At 38.7% G+C, this 19920-nt stretch overlaps 1 protein-coding gene across 3 annotated transcripts in view; it reads right to left on the minus strand.

Annotated features, from left to right (window-relative positions):
- Positions 1–1729: 1729 nt before the first annotated feature.
- Positions 1730–19920, minus strand: part of ABCB7 (ATP binding cassette subfamily B member 7) — a 65152-nt gene continuing 46961 nt past the window's right edge. For all 3 annotated transcript variants that reach the window (XM_073361125.1, XM_073361124.1, XM_073361126.1), the window contains 7 exons: positions 18158–18315; positions 17438–17601; positions 17125–17254; positions 16476–16647; positions 7657–7760; positions 5156–5263; positions 1730–2452 (listed from right to left, as the gene is read on the minus strand). In XM_073361125.1, coding sequence (XP_073217226.1) covers positions 2234–2452; positions 5156–5263; positions 7657–7760; positions 16476–16647; positions 17125–17254; positions 17438–17601; positions 18158–18315 — 1055 coding nt within the window. In that variant the 3' untranslated portion in view covers positions 1730–2233. The remainder of the gene's footprint in view (positions 2453–5155; positions 5264–7656; positions 7761–16475; positions 16648–17124; positions 17255–17437; positions 17602–18157; positions 18316–19920) is intronic.

Consider the following 19920-nt stretch of genomic DNA (forward strand, 5'->3'; position numbering starts at 1 on the left):
GGGGTTTAAGAAAATACTGAAATGTTATTAAATACAGCTTTTGTCCATAATTCAGTACATAGAGCAGTAGATATAAGTTATTTAATTTAAAAAAACTAGTTGCGTTATTTGAAGTCACATCATATATGAAAGGAAAAACATCTCAAAAGGGACTTATCAACCCTTTGCTGTTTCTGGCCGTTGAGATTATTATATTGTTTGTCGTCTTTGTGCTGCTAAAACAAATTTAAAAAGGAGACATTCCATTAGGGAAAATAAAAGGGAGGCCCTAAATAGAAATAATTCTGAACTGTCACCACAGATTTCCATGATTTTACCTATCTTCTGCATTCCAAGGCTGAAGGTCATTCATCTTTGTATTTTGACACTCTCTTTACAGTAATTTTTAATTGAGCATATGTTATGTATTGGCACAGATTATTTTTCTCTTACATAAATTTTAACAGAGAGAATTAGACTAGCCAAAAAGGAAGAAACCAAAAGTGCAGCCTCCTTTAATTTTACATGTTTTTTGTAGCTAGCTTGATGACAGGTTCAGCTAAAATGAATGTTACAACACCAAAAAAAGTAAATAATTTACATTTGCAGCCACATTTTAGTAAGTGTTCAGTAACTTTGGGTTCTTCAATTTCTGGGTGTTGACCTGGAGGCACCTACATGCCCAATTTTCTGAGGTAAAAAGGACCTGCAGCTCACATTAACTTCAAAAAAAATCAAGCACAAGTTGGGCACCCAAAATGAGTGAAAACTGAAAATTCTGGTTTTGGTCTTGTCCTTTACCTTATTTTACTCATTTGGAAGAAGTTAATTTCCTGTTTTATTAGGAAGTGAATTCCTTAACGAATCTTTAAGGTGACTTGAAATATTTTGCTACCAAGACTTGAGTTTGACATCCAAGGTTCTCCTCCAACAATTAATAAATAACTAAGGGCTTATCTATACAGGGAAATTTACCAGCATAATTATACTATAAACTGGTAAAATGCCCCTTGTGGGTACATTTATTCTGCTAGGGACAGACGCTAAACCGGGAAAAAAAGTACTCCTATTCTGGAATAGCAGTGTCCATGCAGTGAGTTAGAGGAGGATGGAATTAGAATATTAAGGTGGAGTTATGCTGATAAGTTTCCCCTTGCAGATAAGCCCAAATAGATACAATCTTAGGGCCCAGTCCTGGGAGGTCTTGCAAGCTTTAGAGAGATTTAAGGTTTCTCAGAATGTCGTATGTTTTGGCCTTGGGTACAGAAACCTATATGGTTATTAGGACAATAGCCCTAAAGCTATTTTGGTTGATTTCTCATACAATCATGCAAAATGATAGAAATACCATTCTTTCACAAACTAGCCTTACTGAACTTTAATTGCTCCCTAGGACTATGAGTGAAATAAAGCAGGATGCAGTGGTCTTACAACATATTTCAAAGACCTTGAACTCTCTTCAAGGTTCAGAACCTTGAACTCTCTTCTTGGCAAGTAAGTAAAGGGTAAACTATATTTTATAATGTTTTGGATTACAACATTTATGTGATGTCAAATTATATTCTTTAATTAGAGATTTTAAATACTTCTTAAAAATACATATTATTTCCTCTTTAATGGGACAACTATGAAGTTTTCCAGAAAGGAAAATGCAGAGTTATTTTGAAGGAACAACTGAGCAGGGTTGTTCCAAATTTGAGTTTGCTACTAGAGGCTTTTTTTGCTTTGTTGTTCTTAAAAAGGAAACACGTTATTTCAAACCAGAGAATCATTTAATAACTAAGAACATCTTATTTTTTAGCATACAAATTCAAGTTAGCTGAATCACATTAAAAATATAAAACACCTTTATCAGCCATCAATGGTGGAAAATAAAGAACAAGTCTGTTTACCGATTAATGATACAGTTCAAACAATTCCATCTTTGCCAGCTGAAATGATCTCGGTCACTTGACAAGTGATTGCCAGTAAAATGTATAAATGTCTGAAACTTCCATAAAAATACGCCTTGTTAATTAGCAATAAATTGAGAGTTTTTCAAAAGCTCTCATGCACCTCTTTAAATATTAGAGATTCTGACAGACGTCGAAATAAATCCTTTGGTTAAAGAAGTTATGCTGCGTTGAGATACCGTAAAAAAACAAAACCAACCAGGAAGTGTCTGGATCGTTTGTTTCCAAATCACAGCTGTGCTTCAGTGCAGTCCTATATTACCCTTTAACTGGCAGCAGAAATTTAATCCTGCATCACACACTTAGCATGAACAGTTTCCACAGCCCTTCACACTGTTGATAATTTCCTCTTGTAGTTTCTTCCTTTCCTCTTCTTTGGACATATGGTTATTTCTTTCTTCCCATTTCTGGTTGATATTACTATTTAGTATTCTGCTGCTCTGTGTGTGCCACATCTCATAGTAGAGACTGCTGGGACTGGCAAGAAGATGTAAATGGCTACCACGCTCAGCAACTTTACCCTGTAAAATATATATACAGTTAGTGATTGAACGCTATCAGATCTTTAGATTGGGGTCCTCAAACTTCATTGCACCATGACCCCGCTCTGACAACAAAAATTACAACAAAAACATGACCCCAAGGGGTGAGGGAGGGGTGGCAAAGTCTATGCCTGAGCCCTGCTGCCCCGGGCAGGAGGGCCAGAGCTGAAGCCAAAGGGCTTCAGCCTCACCACCCAGGGCTGAAGCCAAAGCCTGAGCCCCTCTGCCCAGCGCTGAAGCCCTTGAGTTTTGGCCCTGGGTGGTGGGGCTCAAGCTTTGGCCCGAGCCCCAGCAAGTTAACACCAGCCCTAGTGACCCCATTAAAACAGGGTTGCGACCAACTTTTGGGGTCTTGACCCACAGGTTGAGAACCGCTGCTCTAGAGTATGAAGGTGACAAAAGCATGGGCCAGACAGTTTCACAGTGTAGCTCAGAGAAATCCTCCTCTTTAGTAAGGAGGCAAAACCCACAGAGACAGGCTCATTTAGAGGGAGCACTGTATGTATGGACTCAGTCTTCTCAGGCCACACTCCATGTTAAAGACAGAGAGCTGTAGTCTTCTCTGGGTTATGAAAATTAGGTGCAGACCTCAGGTCTCAGTTGGGCAAAGTTCACAGCTTGACTACATGAAAAACTGTACCAGTTTAAACTAAAGATACAATTTAAACTAGGTTTAGCACTATACGTAAGAGCTAGGATTTATTATTAAATTAGTGCATATGCCATATGAACGCTCCAAAAATAAAAATATATCTGCCTTATCTTGACTTAGTTTAAATTGACTAGGAATAAATTTATGCTAAACTGAATTAAGCCATTATTAAATCAAAAATAAGAATGTCCACACAAGTATTTGCACAATTAAACCAAATTGTTTTAAAACCTGATTTAAGTTAAATTGGTGCAACCTCTGTGTTTTGAGAAGGCCTCAGTTGCTCCTATGGTAGAAAGTTCAGTCACTCAAATTATATTGGCAACTAAGTGTGTGTGCTCTCTGTGGGTCCAAAAGCTAAGCTCACTTATTAGACTGCATAATAAAAGCTACAAATGTGTTATTTTGATTATTGATTCATATAAGGAGAAAATACTAAACCCTGTGGTGTAATATTTACATCATGCAGCAAAAGGGTTATACAATTTTCCAGCTCCTTCTCCTTTCCTGATCCTTATTTAATTGGTTGCCATTATTGTACCCTGCACACAAGCAGGGTTTCATGAACCAGCCTGCCAGCAGGGAGTGATGCATCATGTTGCCTGACTGAGGACATCACTCAGTCTCTACTGAAACAGGAGCTTGGAAAAGCAAGACAACTGATGAACCTAAGCATCCCAGCTGTTCAGCTAACACTAATGAACTAGTTTAATTGTGTTTCTTTTTAAATCCAACAATTATACTATAATACAAAACACACTCTTACTGTGTTGTGCTACATTATATAATTCATGGATTGGCTCATTACATATGGTTATAAACCACAGTAAATGCTGCGCTAGGTCTGACTTTTTATAGAAAAGTAGGGGCACATGAATGTATGCTATTTAAATGTTTAGCAAAAGCAGCAAACAGCAGACAGGTGGGAAGTGAGTTTACTCCATTATCTAATTTTGTCTCTTCCATCTGAATCTCAGGGATATTGAGAAATACCATTAACTCACTTCAAAAGTTTCTTGTTTAAGAAATTCCAGCACAATCATTTAACATACCAAAGAAATATCTGTCTGTTTTCTTCTCGATATATACCATTTTAATATTTTAGTCACTGAAGATTTCAATGGATTCAAGTACATGAATAGCAAATAAAACAGATGAAGAGCACACTACTAAATTTAACAAATTTAAGAAGATCCATAACCAGCAGACAAAACCTAAATCACTAATATCTACGGAGATAACGATTTTAAAAAGCTATTAAGTGATTTTTAGGAACACTTTTATTTTAACTTGGTTACTCAGATTGTAACAGAGAGGAAGGTGGACATAGAATAGACAGAGTATGAGGTGATGGCTGAACAGTCAATATTTGATTAATATCAAAGAGTCTCTTTTTGGGGGTGGAGAAAAAGACAGAGGGAATAATTACAATTTTCTAGAGCTACCAGCCACAATAGAGTGGTGCTCAGATTTCTACCATAATTAGATGGAACAATCCTGCAACAATTTTATCTGCAGAAACACAGAGCCCACTGCTCTCTTTTCTATTGACAGTGAGAAACAAGGGATGTATCTGAAAAGTGGCCACTCTCACTGGGCAATGAAAATGAAATATAAATTGGGGGAACACATTAGAAATCCAACATGAGAGAAATCCATAATAGAGGTAAATTGTACACCACTTAAACCAATACCAGATTGCCCAGTGAATAGGATTTACAGTAATCCACTTAAAACATTAGTAACTACATGTAGTTAAAAGAATTATACAAGCACACTACAACATATAAAAACACAGACATACATATGTACAGATACACTACATTTCTGTCATTGATAAGTTGTATTTGTTGCAAGAAAAATGACTATGTATGAGAAATTTGGGATATATTTTTCAGACATGGTTCATGTCCAACAAAGGCAGTTCAGTTCTGTATACTCAGAAATAATTTATAGATTTCAAAAGCACACAGTCACTAAAACATGCACATCATGTCAAAGTTGAATTACACAGGGTGATACTCTCTCACCTGATCTAGGACAAGGATTTCATCTGCATCAACTACTGTTGACAATCTGTGTGCAATGAAAACAGTTGTTCTGTGCTTCACCAGGTCCCTCATGGCACTGAGAATGTTCTGCAAATTAAAAATGTACGTCTATATGTGTGCATTTAAGAGGAAATAAAATCAGGTCGTGTAACACTTCAAACAAAGTTTTAGTGAATGCTGAAGAATGTCTTCGAAGCCCCAAATCGAAAAATATCTGGAACTATTTCTGGAAGAAGCAACACAATGCCTAGAATAAGACATCAGTAGCTCTGTGAAAATCCTCAAAGTGGAGCTTCACAGTGTGAAGGAAAGCCAAAGGAGGTTACACTTCTCTCGGAAGTTTAAACATCTCAAGAGGGTAGAGGAAGGGAAGTGTTTGCTCACCTTCAGGGGAAAAAAAAGTTTGTAGTATGACTGTACAAGAAACAGTGCTGATAGCTGTGGCATGTGCAGGTGTAACGTTTTACTCTCCAAATCCACAAAAATTAAAGAACAGCCAAGACCGTCCACACGATGGAGATTATACCAGTATAACTATGCCGCGGGAGCCATGTTCACCTAACCTGCCACATATATGCAGCCGATGCTGATGAAAGGGGATTTTCCATTGGTGTAGGAACACCATCTCCCCAAATAATGGTAGTTTGGTTGACAGAAGTATTCGGTTGACAGAAATATTCTCGATTGACATAGCTGCGTCTATGGGGGTTAGGTCAACACAGTTACGTCGATCAGGAGGGGTGGATTTTTCATACTGTGGATGAAGTAGCTACAACGACCTAATTTTTAAATGTAAACCCTGGCCTGTGTCAACAAGGAACACAAATATTCCCAAAACCACAAAAGCCCAAGGAAATATTTACTATCTACAGCCAACCCCATCAAGTCAGAAGCAGTGTTTCCTTTTCCACCTTCACGAGCTGCATACCTCAGATGCAAAAGTATGATTTGAGGCTATGTCTACAATGCAATGAAAGACCTGCAGCGTGGCCACAGAGCCCAGGTTAACTGACGCAGGGTCCGAGACTAGGTGTCAGGGGTGTTTTACCACAGTGTAGACATACACAAGCTCTCTTAGGGTAACTACTACACAAGCTGGGATATGCATTTTGTTTTCTTTAAATAAAGCTAGCCTCTGTCAGAAAACATTGTGATTACAAGATATACATTTCTGGAAAGAACTCATTTTTATTTGCTGCCTTTAAAATGCAGCTGTGTTGTGCAAACATTCAGCTTTGTTTGGCAACCTTGCAATAATTATAGCAAAATGAGAGGAAAAAAACTAGTACTGTTCAGAATTCTTTGTCACAAATGATAAAAACAGAAGTCCAGGGAAGTGGTCTACTTCAGACAGGGGGATCATTATTTGTATTATACACCATAAGCATGTACCAAGTGTACATTAAATGACTTCCCTACGTCTGTAAAATAAGCACAGTCTAGTGATCAGCGGTCAAAGTATGCCAAATAATCTACACAAGTGGAAACAATTTGCAAACTGCATTCTTTTAGCTCTAGTTTTAGAAAATGCGATTAGTTCATGAAATTACTGTTACTGCTGAGATTTTTGTATTTAGCACAAAGAGGTGGTTATGAAGTCTGATGCAGTTGCTGTGGTAATGTCATGACATCTGTGTCACAACATCCTGATATTTCACAGCCCTTTCTATGAAATGAATATAAATTAATACCAGCAGTGTAGGGTATGTGTACCTGACTTGCATCTCAGTATGATGCTCCACAATGAATGAAAGGTTTTCTATTTTGCAGTATGTCACAATCATTTAAATGACCTATATTGTAATGAATGTTAAACAGCACCCAAATTCCTCTATTTAAAGTGGACCCCATGAGTACATTAGCAACTGCAACACTTTCAAATGGTGTCGGCTTACTGCTGCAACAGGATGTCACGCTGTAAAACAGGACAGTAGTTCAGATGTGGACCTGACATTGCTGGCTCTGGCTCCATGTAGGTTGGGAATCTCAAGGTACATCTGTGCTGCAATAAGAAGCCTGTGGCATGGCTACGGCTGGCTGGGTCAGCTGACTCAGGTTCTGCAGGGCTCCGGCTCATGAGGCTATAAAATTGCAGTGCAGAGTTCGGGCTTGGGGCGGAGCCCAGGCTCTCAGACCCTGCGATGCGGGAGCGCCTCAGAGACCAGGCTTCCGCCCCAGGCCAAATGTCTACATCACAATTTTACAGTCCCGTGAGCCCAAGCCAGAGTCAGCTGACCTGGGCTCTGAGTGCAGTGCCAGGTTTTTTTTTTAATCTCAGTGTAGACATACCCTTAGTGTCTCAACTTTTGGCCTTCGGGGAAAGATTCTTTACTCTTCTCATTGACAATACTAAAGAATGGCATTAGAGTAGCTAGACAAAAAGCAAACATAACAAAATCTCTTCTGGGAGGAGATTGGAGGGCCAGCAAAGTTGGACAGAATGCAGCTGAAAAGGCTTTAGATTCTTTATCCTAATTTACCTCTTCTGTAATTGAATCTAAAGAGGATGTGGCTTCATCGTAGAGAATAATAGGAGGATTCTTTAAGATGGCTCTGGCAATAGCAACTCTTTGCTTTTCCCCTCCTGAGCAACGGAGAAAAAAAAAAAAGGTTACTTTTGCCTTGATCACCACAACATAGTATTCTAACACCTGTGATAAAGAGAGAGATGTACAAAGAGGATACATCTGAAGCCCTTTTTCATTCATCTTTGCCATGCAAACATTTCATATAAAAAGAAAGGGATTACAGCTACATTACAAGAAACCTCCACCCATTTTGCTCTTCAGAATCTTGAAACTTACCTGATAATTTTCACATGGGACTAAAGTCCATTTGAGGTTGAAATGACAATTGGAATGACTACACTTTTGGCTACCACCAGCAGCCATTTTCTGAACAGTGACACCAGATGTATTAGTCAAATGTAAGACTGATTTCAATTTTGAAATCAGAGTTAAAGCTGGACAGAAAGTAACCTTGCAAACACAATTTAGTGGGGGCAACAAAGTGCTCAAGTGTAAAAAGAGTGCCCAGTGGTACTTTGAAATAATACTTTGCTCTTATATGGCCCTTTTTATTTCACATACAAATCTTAAAGTGTATTAAAAAGGAAACCAAGAATCATTATTCCCATTTTGCAGATGGGGAAACAGTTACAGAGAGGCAAAGTGACTAGTGCAAGATCAGACAGGTCAGTAACAGAACCAGGAATAGAACTCAATCTTTTGCTTCCAGTTTGCAGGGTACTGAATTGGTTTCATGCTGCTTCTGACTCAGGACTAAACACTCGTACACAATGTTCCATGCCTGAAATAGCCTCCATCATCACATGAACCTTGCAGCATCACATGTTGCCACCAAATCTCTCTCACGACTCACTTCCACTATTTGCCTTTACTCAGGTGCTCCCTAAAAATCCAATACGGTCATGTAAACATGATTCTTAAACTGAATGCAGCAGCCTGAAGTTCTTGCATACACAACACCTAACACCCCCCAATGAATGATCCCCTAAGCATCCTTTTTTCTACCTTGTGGTTCTGTTGTTCACTAATCCCCACTCCAACATTCTATACCATGGGGGCGCATCCTGAAACCCCCATATGTCTCATTTTTATATAATCGTGATCTTACATATAAAGCATGCCTTGTAAGGTCTCAGGGGAAAGGTTATCATATGCTGAAAGTCAGTTCTCTATACATATATGTGTATCATTGGAGCATCAGAAGTTATGAAAATTGTGTTGTATGGTGGTCACTAAAACATGTTGTAAGTTGGGGAATCAGCTAGATATTAGCTCCCTAGAGGCAACAGCAAGGAAAGTAACCAACACCTGGGCGGGGTGTCAATCAATCCATCAACAACCATTGTCCAGCAAGGGAGCTACAATGCAATGACTCACCTGCATGGGGCCCACATCAGGGGAACTGCTCAACTTTGCCTGGAGACTCACCAACGTCACCCAGACATGCCTGGACTTGTGTTTTCCAAGCACATGGACTGAGGGTATAAAACCAAACTCAGGAGGCTCATGCTGGGCCTTTTCTCCTTCACCCACCTATGCTACAAGCAACAAGGATACCTCTGAAGACTCCAACTGTGGGGACTGGCCCAGATTTCAAAGATGATATCTGTATATTAAAAGGACTGCAATATCCAGTGGGGTGAGAAAAATTGCTTAGTCTAGTTTTTCCCAGTCTAATAAGGTTGAGAGTTTAGACTGGGTGCTTATATTTTATTTCTTATGATGACTAACTCTGACTTTTTGCCTATCACTTAAAATCTATTTTTTGTAATCAATAAATTTGTTTTACTGTTTATCTTCACCAGTGAGTTTGTATGAAGTGTGTGGCAAATCTGCTCAGGTTTTTGAAAGGCTGGTGTAGATCCACTTTCCACTGATGAAGCGATGAACCAATTAATAAATTTGCACTGCTCATCTTGAGCAGTGCAAGACGGTGTACTCCTGCAGTACGGTGCAGGGGGGATTTGGCCCTGGTGTCTTTCTCTGTGTGATTTATGAATGGCTCTGGGAGCATTCATGAAATCTAGCTGGGTGTGTGGGGCTCCACATGCTGGTGTGCTGAGTGATCACAGTGCCTGGAGGGGTTTGCTGCTGGTCACTAGCAAGGCATTGTGAGAGACAGCCCAGGCTGGAGAGAGTTAAGGGGGCACAGTGGTCCCACAGTCCCAGGCTGCACCCCAGGAATCCTGTCACACCTACCATCTTGTGTTGATATAACCCTTACTTATTGTGTAATCTGTGTATATAAGAATGTGGTTAAACTGAGCAATAAACAGAAGTTGCACTATTTGCCCAAGATGTTATTTTTACTTCTCTCTTAAGAAATATCTAGTATGAAGATTACTACTGTCTGTTAGAGCTGGTGCTTGAAAAGCATGCAGTGATCCTATAATCGGTGGCCTCCTCTTATGCAGTTGGTTTCCAGCATATACAGTTGCTTCATGTTTTTCTTTATGCACAATCCAGCAACTCAGTGTTCAGTGAATATTTTAAAATGCTTTTATATTTGCAATGCTTAATACTGTAGACAAAAACCACGTTTATATCAATATTTAAAATTGTAATTTATATTGCCTGCATAGGCTAAAACTGTTTTGATATCTGTTGTTCACTCTCTATGTAAACAGTTAATTTTACAATGTTTACTGTCCATTAAGCATTTTACTCAGGGCATTTAATGAATATAAAAGTTTCCATTTTAACAAACACTCTTCCCCACTGCACCTTTTATTTCAGCATTACACAAGTGAGGAGAATCATCATGCAATATTTGTAATGTTTCCTTCGTCAGATTAAGATCTATAGACACAAACATACAATAGATAGATATTTCTTCTTGTTAAAGCTAATTTAGTGACACTAGAGAGATGTCAATTCACTGACTTGACTGAAAGTTGCCCACATTAAGCACAGGCTACTTAGTTACGCATTGTAAAAAAGTTTTAAACTCTCTAAATGTGCTGTTGGCTTGCTACAATTTACATCCCACAATTTTACAATGACCACCACTGGATTACTTGAACAAAAGGATCTTTTACTACAGCAAGTAAGCCATTTGCATACAGAATTCTAACTGTGTGCTCCACTCCACAGGATGAACATCTATGAGAATGAGGGCTCGTAATTACATTTGCCCAGATTTCTAATGAAAAGTGCTGCCACACGTTTTCTATCTGGAAGTCCATTATTTCTCTCCCTCCTCCATCGAAGCTTATTTTTAGTATCACCAGTAGGGTAGCCTACCTTTTTTTTTTTTTTTTTTTTTTTTTTTACTGAAACATCCTCTGTTTATGAACAGTGGTCCCTCAAACTCAGCTTCTCTGATTGTTAAAATGAAATATGTGGATTTCAATGCAGCCCACTTAAAATACATAACGTACTCACCGTCTTCTCCCTAGTTTTCCCTTGCACCCTCTACTAGAATGCTTTGGGGGAAAAAAACCTCATGGGAAAGGATTGAGTATTTTCCCTCAGGAAATGTGAGGCTGAACTTCTTGTTTTAAGCTCTAATGAACTAAAGCAGATAAGCATTTGGGGAAGAGGGACTGGTTTCCATTTCACAATTCCAGAAAAAATATGAAACTTCAAAGTCATTATCACATTGATGGTACTCAAATGGAGTTGCTTCGTAAAGTCAGGGGTTTATCTATAAAAGTGAACTAGTGGCAACGTGTATCAAGTCCATTAAACAAATAGGATAACCGTTTCAGTAATAAGGGGTTTGTAGCACAACAGACGAAGTTTGGCATCACAACTTGCATTAAAACTGTAAATATAGCTCTAACTAGTAAAAAATGTTATATCAGAATCCAGATGAAAGAGTTAGAAACATTAAAGCCCAAAATTGTCAACTAATTTTCAAATGCCTCTCTCTTTCAGGATTTCAATTTGAGAGATGTTGGGCCCTGAAAGGTGCTGAACACACACAACTTCAATAGAGTTCAATTCAATATGCCATTTGAAGCACCTAAAATTAGTGGGTATTTTTGAAAGTATTGGCTTAAGCCTCCCTGGAACCTTGATCATATATAAAAGTTATGATACATGTTAACGACTACTGTCCACTTTCTCATAGTCATCTAATTTAGTGTCAGAAGTAAATGAGTAGGGAAACAGAGCTAGGGAAATACAACCAAGATGGAGCTACCATAAGGTGGGGTGCATAACTGGTTGGAAAACTGTTCCCAGAGAGTAATCATCAGTGGTTCACAGTCAAGATGGAAAGGGATATTGAGTGGTGTCCTGCAGGGATCAGTTCTGGGTTTGGTTCTGTTCAATATCTTCATCAATGATTTAGATAATAGCATAGAGTACAGTTATAAAATTTGCAGATGATACCAAGCTGTGAGGGGTTTCAAGTGCTTTGGAGGATAGAATTAAAATTCAAAATGATCTGGACAAACTGGAGAAATGGTCTGCACTGAAGTAAATAGGATGGAAGTCAATAAGGTCAAATGCAAAGTACTCCACTTAGGAAGGAGCCATCAGTTGCACACGTATAAAATGGGAAATGACTGCCTATGAAGGAGTACTGCACAAAGGAATCTGGGGTCAGTGAATCACAAGCTAAATATAAGTCAACAGTGTAACGCTTCTGGGGAAAAAAAAGAAAAAAAAAGGAACATCATTCTGGGCTGTATTAGCAGGAGTGTTGTAAGCAAGACACAAGAAGTAATTCTTCTGCTCTCTCCTCTGTGCTGATTAGGACTCAACTGGAGTCCTGTGTCCACTTCTGGGCACCACATTTTAGAGAAGAGCAACAAAATGACTGAAGGTCAAGAAAACATGACCTATGAGGGAAGAGTGAAAAAACTGGGTTTGTTTAGTCTGGAGAAGAGACGACAGAGGGGACACGATAACAGTTTCAAGTACATAAAAAGCTGTTACAAGGAGGATGGAGAAAAATTGTTCTGCTTAACCTCTGAGGATAGGATGAAAAGCAATGGGCTTAAATTGCAACAAGGGCAGTTTAGGTTGGACAGCAGGAAAAACTTCCAAACGGTCAGGGTGGTTAAGCACTGGAATAAATTGCCTAGGGAGGTTGTGGAATCTCCATCATTGGAGATTTTTAAGAGCAGGTTACACAAACACTTGTCAGGGATGGTCAAGATAATACTTAGTCCTGCCATGAGTGCACGAGACTGGACTAGATGACCTCTCAAGGTCCCTTCCAGTCCTACGATTTTATGATTCGAGCTGCTGTTCACTCCAATGTCAAAGGCACATCCCCAACTGCTTCTTTACCAACTAGAAAATTCAAATCACTCTGATTTTTATTGATACATGATTTTTCAAACACATTTTGTATTTCAACACCAAAGCCTTAAAAAAAACAAACCCACAATAAAAAAGACCAAATAATTATAATTTTAAAATTGCATTTTTTCACCGCAATTTAAGTGCTTCTTCCATAAAAACGTGTGTTGTGTGTGTAATCAAGATCACCATGGTGACAAAGTGTAAAATGGTGTAAATGTTTCCTCAACTTTCAAAAAAAGACTTCTGCCCAAGAGTCTCAAGGTCAGAAAGGCAAGAACTTCTCCACATAACTAATGGGAGGAGTGTGTTTCAAGACACAAAATTTGATTTTACAACAGCCATTTCTGATGGTGGGGCCATTGTTTGAAGTTGCAAGGTTTGAGATATTAGCAGTATTGGAGAAAACAGTGTAAGAATAAAGCCAGCTTGCATCCTGCAAGTCATACACAATGTTACTGGCCAAAATGTTTTTATCCCTATCTGCTAGGTTCTACATCATTCTGTCTTGCTTATATCTCATCTTCCTCTACTCCCTCACTCAGCCCTTGGGCTATACAAATTCTGCTTCCCTTCAAGTGTCCACAAATGCCTTTATGCTTTCTACTGCACCTGGAATGCCCTCCCCAACCCTCTATGCACACAGCCTCCATGTCATGCAATCACTCTTTTCTGATAACCCACTTCTCTCCACCTCTCCAGTAATGTCCTCACTTTTATGTTATTCTAATAAAGTTCTTTTTTAAAAAGGGAACAAAATTCTCCTTGTGAAATAAAGCAAATGCTCAAATATGCCAATTTTCAGACATTAACTTTAATCTTCTCATATATTTCATTTAAATTTCATCAAGTGGCTTTTAGTCATGGACAAAAGCACTTCTTTCTTTGGGAACTTTTAGATTACTGAGATAACAATATGGCTTTGAATAGATATTTTCTTTCAACATGCACTTTAAGAACAATGCACACCACCACTGCATACACTGGCATATGGATTTGGTCAGAAGCAGATGTTGCCTTACATCTTTGAAACCTATAACAGAAAATGGATTCAGGCACCTACGAGTTTTGTCATCACCACACCTTGCACTTTCCAGAATATCCACCAGCGAGGAAAATCAATTCCATTAGCAGAATAAGCGTGGGAGTACTTCATGAAATGGCCACCACATTCCACTTTCATGCAGCTACATATTATAAAATATTTGTAAGCACCATAAGAATACAGACTACTACGTAAAATGTAACATTTATTCTTGTTACGATTATTTCATCCCGCAAAATAAACAATGATTTTAGTTTTGCATTATTCAAGATGTACAATTCATAGGTTAATAATGTTGACAATGTCTTGAGCACAAATCTAACAGCTTATTTCCAAATAAAACTTTAGGTTTAAAAGATGGCTAAGGTTGAAACTCTCAATTAAAAACACGTACGCATGCACACATACACCAATAAAACCACAAAATTCTACATCTTAAACCCCCCACATCCACCCACCCCAAAAGCCCTACAAACAAACAAGGTAAGGCATCAAGACATTTCCTAACAGCCATGCAATCAGTCATCCATCACTCGCTATCACCCACTTAACTCTGTCCCAGTAAGGATGCCAGCCTTCCACCCCCACTTTCCTCAAACATGCATATGTGTAATTTTACAGAACTGTGCAGAAGGGGCAGTGGTGGGAAGAGAGAGAAGATAGTCCGGTCTGACTGTGGTATGGAGGTGGAATTTTGGCAGGGTGATGCTGAAAGGCTGGCATCCCTACTGAGTTAAGGTTGTGGTACAATCTCTGTAGTATATGGTGGTTGTGCTGCTGGGTGAGGTGTGTGTCTCTGGGTGGAGCAGCACAGGGTATGTTACCTTTTAATTTCCTTGCTTTTTTAGACGTGGCAAAGAGTCCTGTGGCACCTTATAGACTAACAGACGTATTGGAGCATAAGCTTTCGTGGGTGAATACCCACTTCGTCAGATGCATGCAGTGGAAATTTCCAGAGGAAGGTATAAATATGCAAGCAAAATCAGGATAGGGATAATGAGGTTTGTTCAATCAGGGAGGATGAAGCCCTCTTTTAGCAGTTGAGGTGTGAACACCAAGGGAGGAGAAACTGCTTTTGTAGTTGGCTAGCCCTTCACAGTCTTTGTTTAATCCTGAACTGATGGTGTCAAATTTGCAAATGAACTGAAGCTCAGCAGTTTCTCTTTGAAGTCTGATCCTGAAGTTTTTTTTGCTGCAGGATGGCTACCTTTAAATCTGCTATGTGTATCCAGGGAGATTGAAGTGTTCTCCTACAGGTTTTTGTATATCGCCATTCCCAATATCTGATTTGTGTCCATTTATCCTTTTTCGTAAGGACTGTCCAGCTTGGCCGACGTACATAGCAGAGGGGCGTTGCTGGCACATGATGGCGTATATTACATTGGTGGACGTGCAGGTGAATGAACCGGTGCTAGTGTGGCTGATCTGGTTAGGTCCTGTGATGGTGTCGCTGGTGTAGATATGTGGGCAGAGTTGGCATCGAGGTTTGTTGCATGGATTGGTTCCTGAGTTAGAGTTACCATGGTGCGGTGTGTCGGTGGTGGTGAGAATATGCTTCAGGTTGGCGGGTTGTCTGTGGGCGAGGACTGGCCTGCCTCCCAAGGCCTATGAAAGTAAGGGATCGTTGTCCAGGATGGGTTGTAGATCACTGATGATGCGTTGGAAAGTTTTTAGCTGAGGACTGTATGTGATGGCCAGTGGAGTTCTGTTGGTTTCTTTCTTGGGCTTGGCTCGCAGCAGGAGGCTTCTGGAGCCAGATGTGTACTCATAAGTGCCAATACTTCTGTCAGTTTATAAGGTGCCACAGGACTTTTTACCGCTTTTACAGATCCAAACTAACACGGCTACCCCTCGGATACTGGCTTTTCTAGGTTTTGTATTAGGTGTGTTATACAGCCAGTAACCTTAACTGACAGAATGCAATGCGTCATGTATTAATTTATATCGAATTCAAAATAGCAAGTTACCATAAAATTATAAAATCCCTTTTACTATGAAAAGGATCAATTTCCAATGTACTGTACTGAGATACCGCATAACAGAGCTCACTCAAAAAAAAAAAAATATGTAGTAGCTCCACATTTATATTTAAAAATCCAAACTTGGAAGGTCTACAACACTTGTGTAAACCTACAACACAACATAAGCAGCAACACACACCATCAAACCAAACACATCCGACATTCCAAATCTATTCATACATGTTCTTCTACGACCCCCACACACCATACTAGAAGGAAAAAAGTCTATGTAATTCTAACATTACTTAATGTCTCCTAAAAATATATTCCTTTAAATACCTTCGAGAATACAGAGATCTTGAGCCACTGGTTTTAATATTTAACTCTACACTTATTACATGCCAGCTAAGAACTTCAAATTAATGACATCTCGAGGTGATGTGTGAACTGTGTACATAGTTTGGAGCTAGTGAAAAGGGTGCAAAGAATGTACATCTTTATGGATTTACCTGAGAGCTTGAGTCCTCGTTCACCAACTTGTGTGTTGTACCCATTGGGCATTCGGGCAATAGAATCATGGATTCCTGCCAACTTTGCTACTGCATACACCTCTTCTGCTGATGCACCAATATTGCCATATAAGAGGTTGTAGTAGATGGTGTTATGGAATAGAACGGCATCCTACAATTGTAAAGCGTATTTTAAACATGAAAATATGATTGATACTTCATGGGTGCAAGTTGGAAAAAAAAACCCAGTACAGATTAGCTTATACTCTTCCACTGTGCCCTTAAGGGAAAAATGTTTCTGGGAAAATGTAATTAGATGTTTCAATATCTTGAACAGATTTAAAATATATTTTGAGTGAAATAATTAAGATCTTTATAATACATGCTCTAGTTTTACCATCTCACAACAAGTGTTAATGACTATGTAAAACATCGTGCAAGAAACCTCTTCATTTCCAGTAGTAATATCTCCTTGATGTTTCAAATATTAAAGTTACCAGGGTTCCTGAAATACTGAAGCAAGAGAGACTTTCAAATTAAGCCTGACAACACAACTGTGCGAACCTTGTCTTTCATTTGAACCAGAGCTTCTGAATATCAAAAGTTACACTATCAAGGACAACATCTGGGATATTATAAACCACTATACCTGAGGTACAACTCCTATAGCCTTTCTCAGGCTTTCCAAGCTGATGTCTTGTATATTCTGACCAGCAACATAAATGTTTCCTTTCTGGGGTTCAAAGAAGCGGAATAGTAATCTGACTATTGTGCTTTTTCTAAAATTGAGAGAAGGGTTGAAATAAAGGTTAAATTTTAGTTTAGCATTTGTAAAGCTCAATCAATATAAAAGTGTCACAGAAAAAAAAGATTTTTTTTATTTTTTAAAATAAAAGCAGAATAAAATCATATTTTCAAACTCCAATCAATGATGCAGAATTTGGCACAGTCCATTTACCCACCCTGACCCACTACCTCCTACAATGGCCACTTTCTTTCCTGCAGGGACTTCAAAAGACACTCCATTAAGGACTTTCTGCCCCTCAAGGTATTCAAAATACACGTTATCAAAGGCGATGGTAGCAGTCTGTGGTGTGATGTGCAGCGGTGGAGCCAGCTCTTTGTCCTATTAAAAAAAGAGTGCCACTTTACACACTGCCCAGAACGTATTTCAAACAGCTCAACAAGCTTAACAGTCAATTTCCTAATTCAAAAAGTGAAAGGCGGATGCTTTAGCTTTAACTAGTTAAAAATTATTTATTTCAGCCACACACGTGAAGATTGTGTTTCATTCCTCTCCTCCCCTGAAGGTCAAAAATTTCTCTTCTGATCATTCAGCTTCTAGTCAGCTTTTTTGCATAATAAATTCTGCATCATTAATTACAACTAAAAGACTTAAGAGCATGGTGGAAACACTAAAATAAAAAAACCTCAACACCAATACAGCTTCTCTGTGAAATAACATTCTCTCTTACCAAAAGGCTCTGCAAGTTAAAAGCAAAAGCTGTTCTACTAACTGCACTTAACAAACAGAATGAACAGAGCTTCCTTACACAGCATCTCCTTGTAAAACAGAAATTAGCTCTAAAAGGTAACAGAGGATGAAGCAAGAACATTGCCAGGAAAAAAAAAAACCCTATTAATGCTGAAGTACTTGGTAACTTTTTTTTAAAAGTACTTACTTTAATTCTTGTGTCTACGCTGAGGAGTGTAAACAAGGTGTTCATATCTATGAGAGCTTGCCTAGTCTCTCTGTACACTGTTCCCAGAAAGTTAAGCGGTAGAGAAAGCTGGAATAGCAGTCCATTCACCATTACCAGATCCCCAACTGTCAAGTTCCCTTAAAACAAAGATAGGGGAGAGACAGCATTTATGTTAAGTATTTTACCAGGATGGCACATAAATAATTTAGGACTGTTAGTGTGAAATCCAGCATAGTCTGTGCTATACCACATTTACAACAGGACACAAGTGTTTAACAACACAAAAGAAAAATCATTCTTGGAGGAGCACACTTTGTCCAGTGAAGTGCCACAGTCGTCACTTATACTGATTTCATTAAGATATTAAATTATTTGGAAAAAGAAGCTGATAGCATAGTTATAAAATCACAGAAAATTCTAGACTGGGAGATGTTGCAAAAGCCACTGTTTCTCTCTTTTCAATGAGTTCTAAGGACCTTAAAAATATAGATAAGAAACAACCAGTGGAACCTAGATATAGGGGCATCATTTCATGGACCAGAGAGGGAACAGAAATTTTCTATGTGGCTCTTGTGAGACCACACCTAGGATACTGTGTGACACTATGAGGAACTCAGTACCAAATACTTTGAACAGGAAGATATTCAAAGGTCCAGCTGAAATGCATCCTAGAACACTCAAGGAGCTGACTGAGGAGATATCTGAGCCATTAACAATTATCTTTGAAAAGTCATGGAAGACTGAAGAGACTCCAGAAGACTGGAAAAGGCCAAATATAGTGCCAATCTATAAAAAGGGAAATAAGGACTATTACAGAATTACAAACCAGTCATCTTAACTTCTGTACCAGGAAAGATAATGGAACAAATAATTAAGCAATCAATTTGCAATCAATTTGCCTAGGGAGGTTGTGGAATCGTCATCATTGGAGATTAAGAGCAGGTTAGATAAACACCTGTCAGGAATGACCTAGATGATACTTTTAGTCCTGCTATGAGTGCAGGGGACTGGACTAGATGATCTCTCGAGGTCCCTTCCAGTCCTATGATTCTATGATTTTTCTGTAAACTCAAATTGGAGGTCCAAGAAAAGATCTCTCCCTCCGCCCCTAAGTGTGAACTGCATTAACAAAGAATTAACATTTAAATTCATGGTCATAATTTTCAATGGAGCAATATTCTGACAATTAGATGGAAAGCTTCTGTTGCCCTGTAAACAACATAACAGAACAGGGTTTTCATACAGTTAGTACTCCAGATTGGGATTTTTTTTTAAATTGCTGAATACTTGTATTTAACTTTAAGAATGTCACAGATGCAAGTGATTATTCACCTTCTAGAGTCAGTGAATTTGCGAGTATAATATGGTCTCCTCCTTTAAAGAGGAGAACCAGTTTCTAAAGCACAGGTCTCACTACCACATACATACATGACAGAATGAAGATACAGTGGTATCAGATGAGAAGGCAAATGCTCACCCACTATTCCAGCAATAAAACAAACGCTAGATATGTCCATGTCCAACAAAAAGAATTAAACAAAGTGGGATAAAAAGAATTAAAAAAAAACAAACCACTGTCATTGTGACGAAGTCAAAACCAAAAATGTGATAAAAAAATTGCATGTAGTTCAAAATGCCTGCAGTCCAGTAATACAGGTAAGCATAAATTATCTTACGTTATCCTGCAGCCATGTTTATGTTGTTCTAGAATTTTGTTTTACTACTGGCAAGGATAGCTCAAT

Source organism: Lepidochelys kempii, chromosome 9 (genome assembly GCF_965140265.1).
Source record: "Lepidochelys kempii isolate rLepKem1 chromosome 9, rLepKem1.hap2, whole genome shotgun sequence".
Lineage (NCBI taxonomy): Eukaryota > Metazoa > Chordata > Testudines > Cheloniidae > Lepidochelys > Lepidochelys kempii.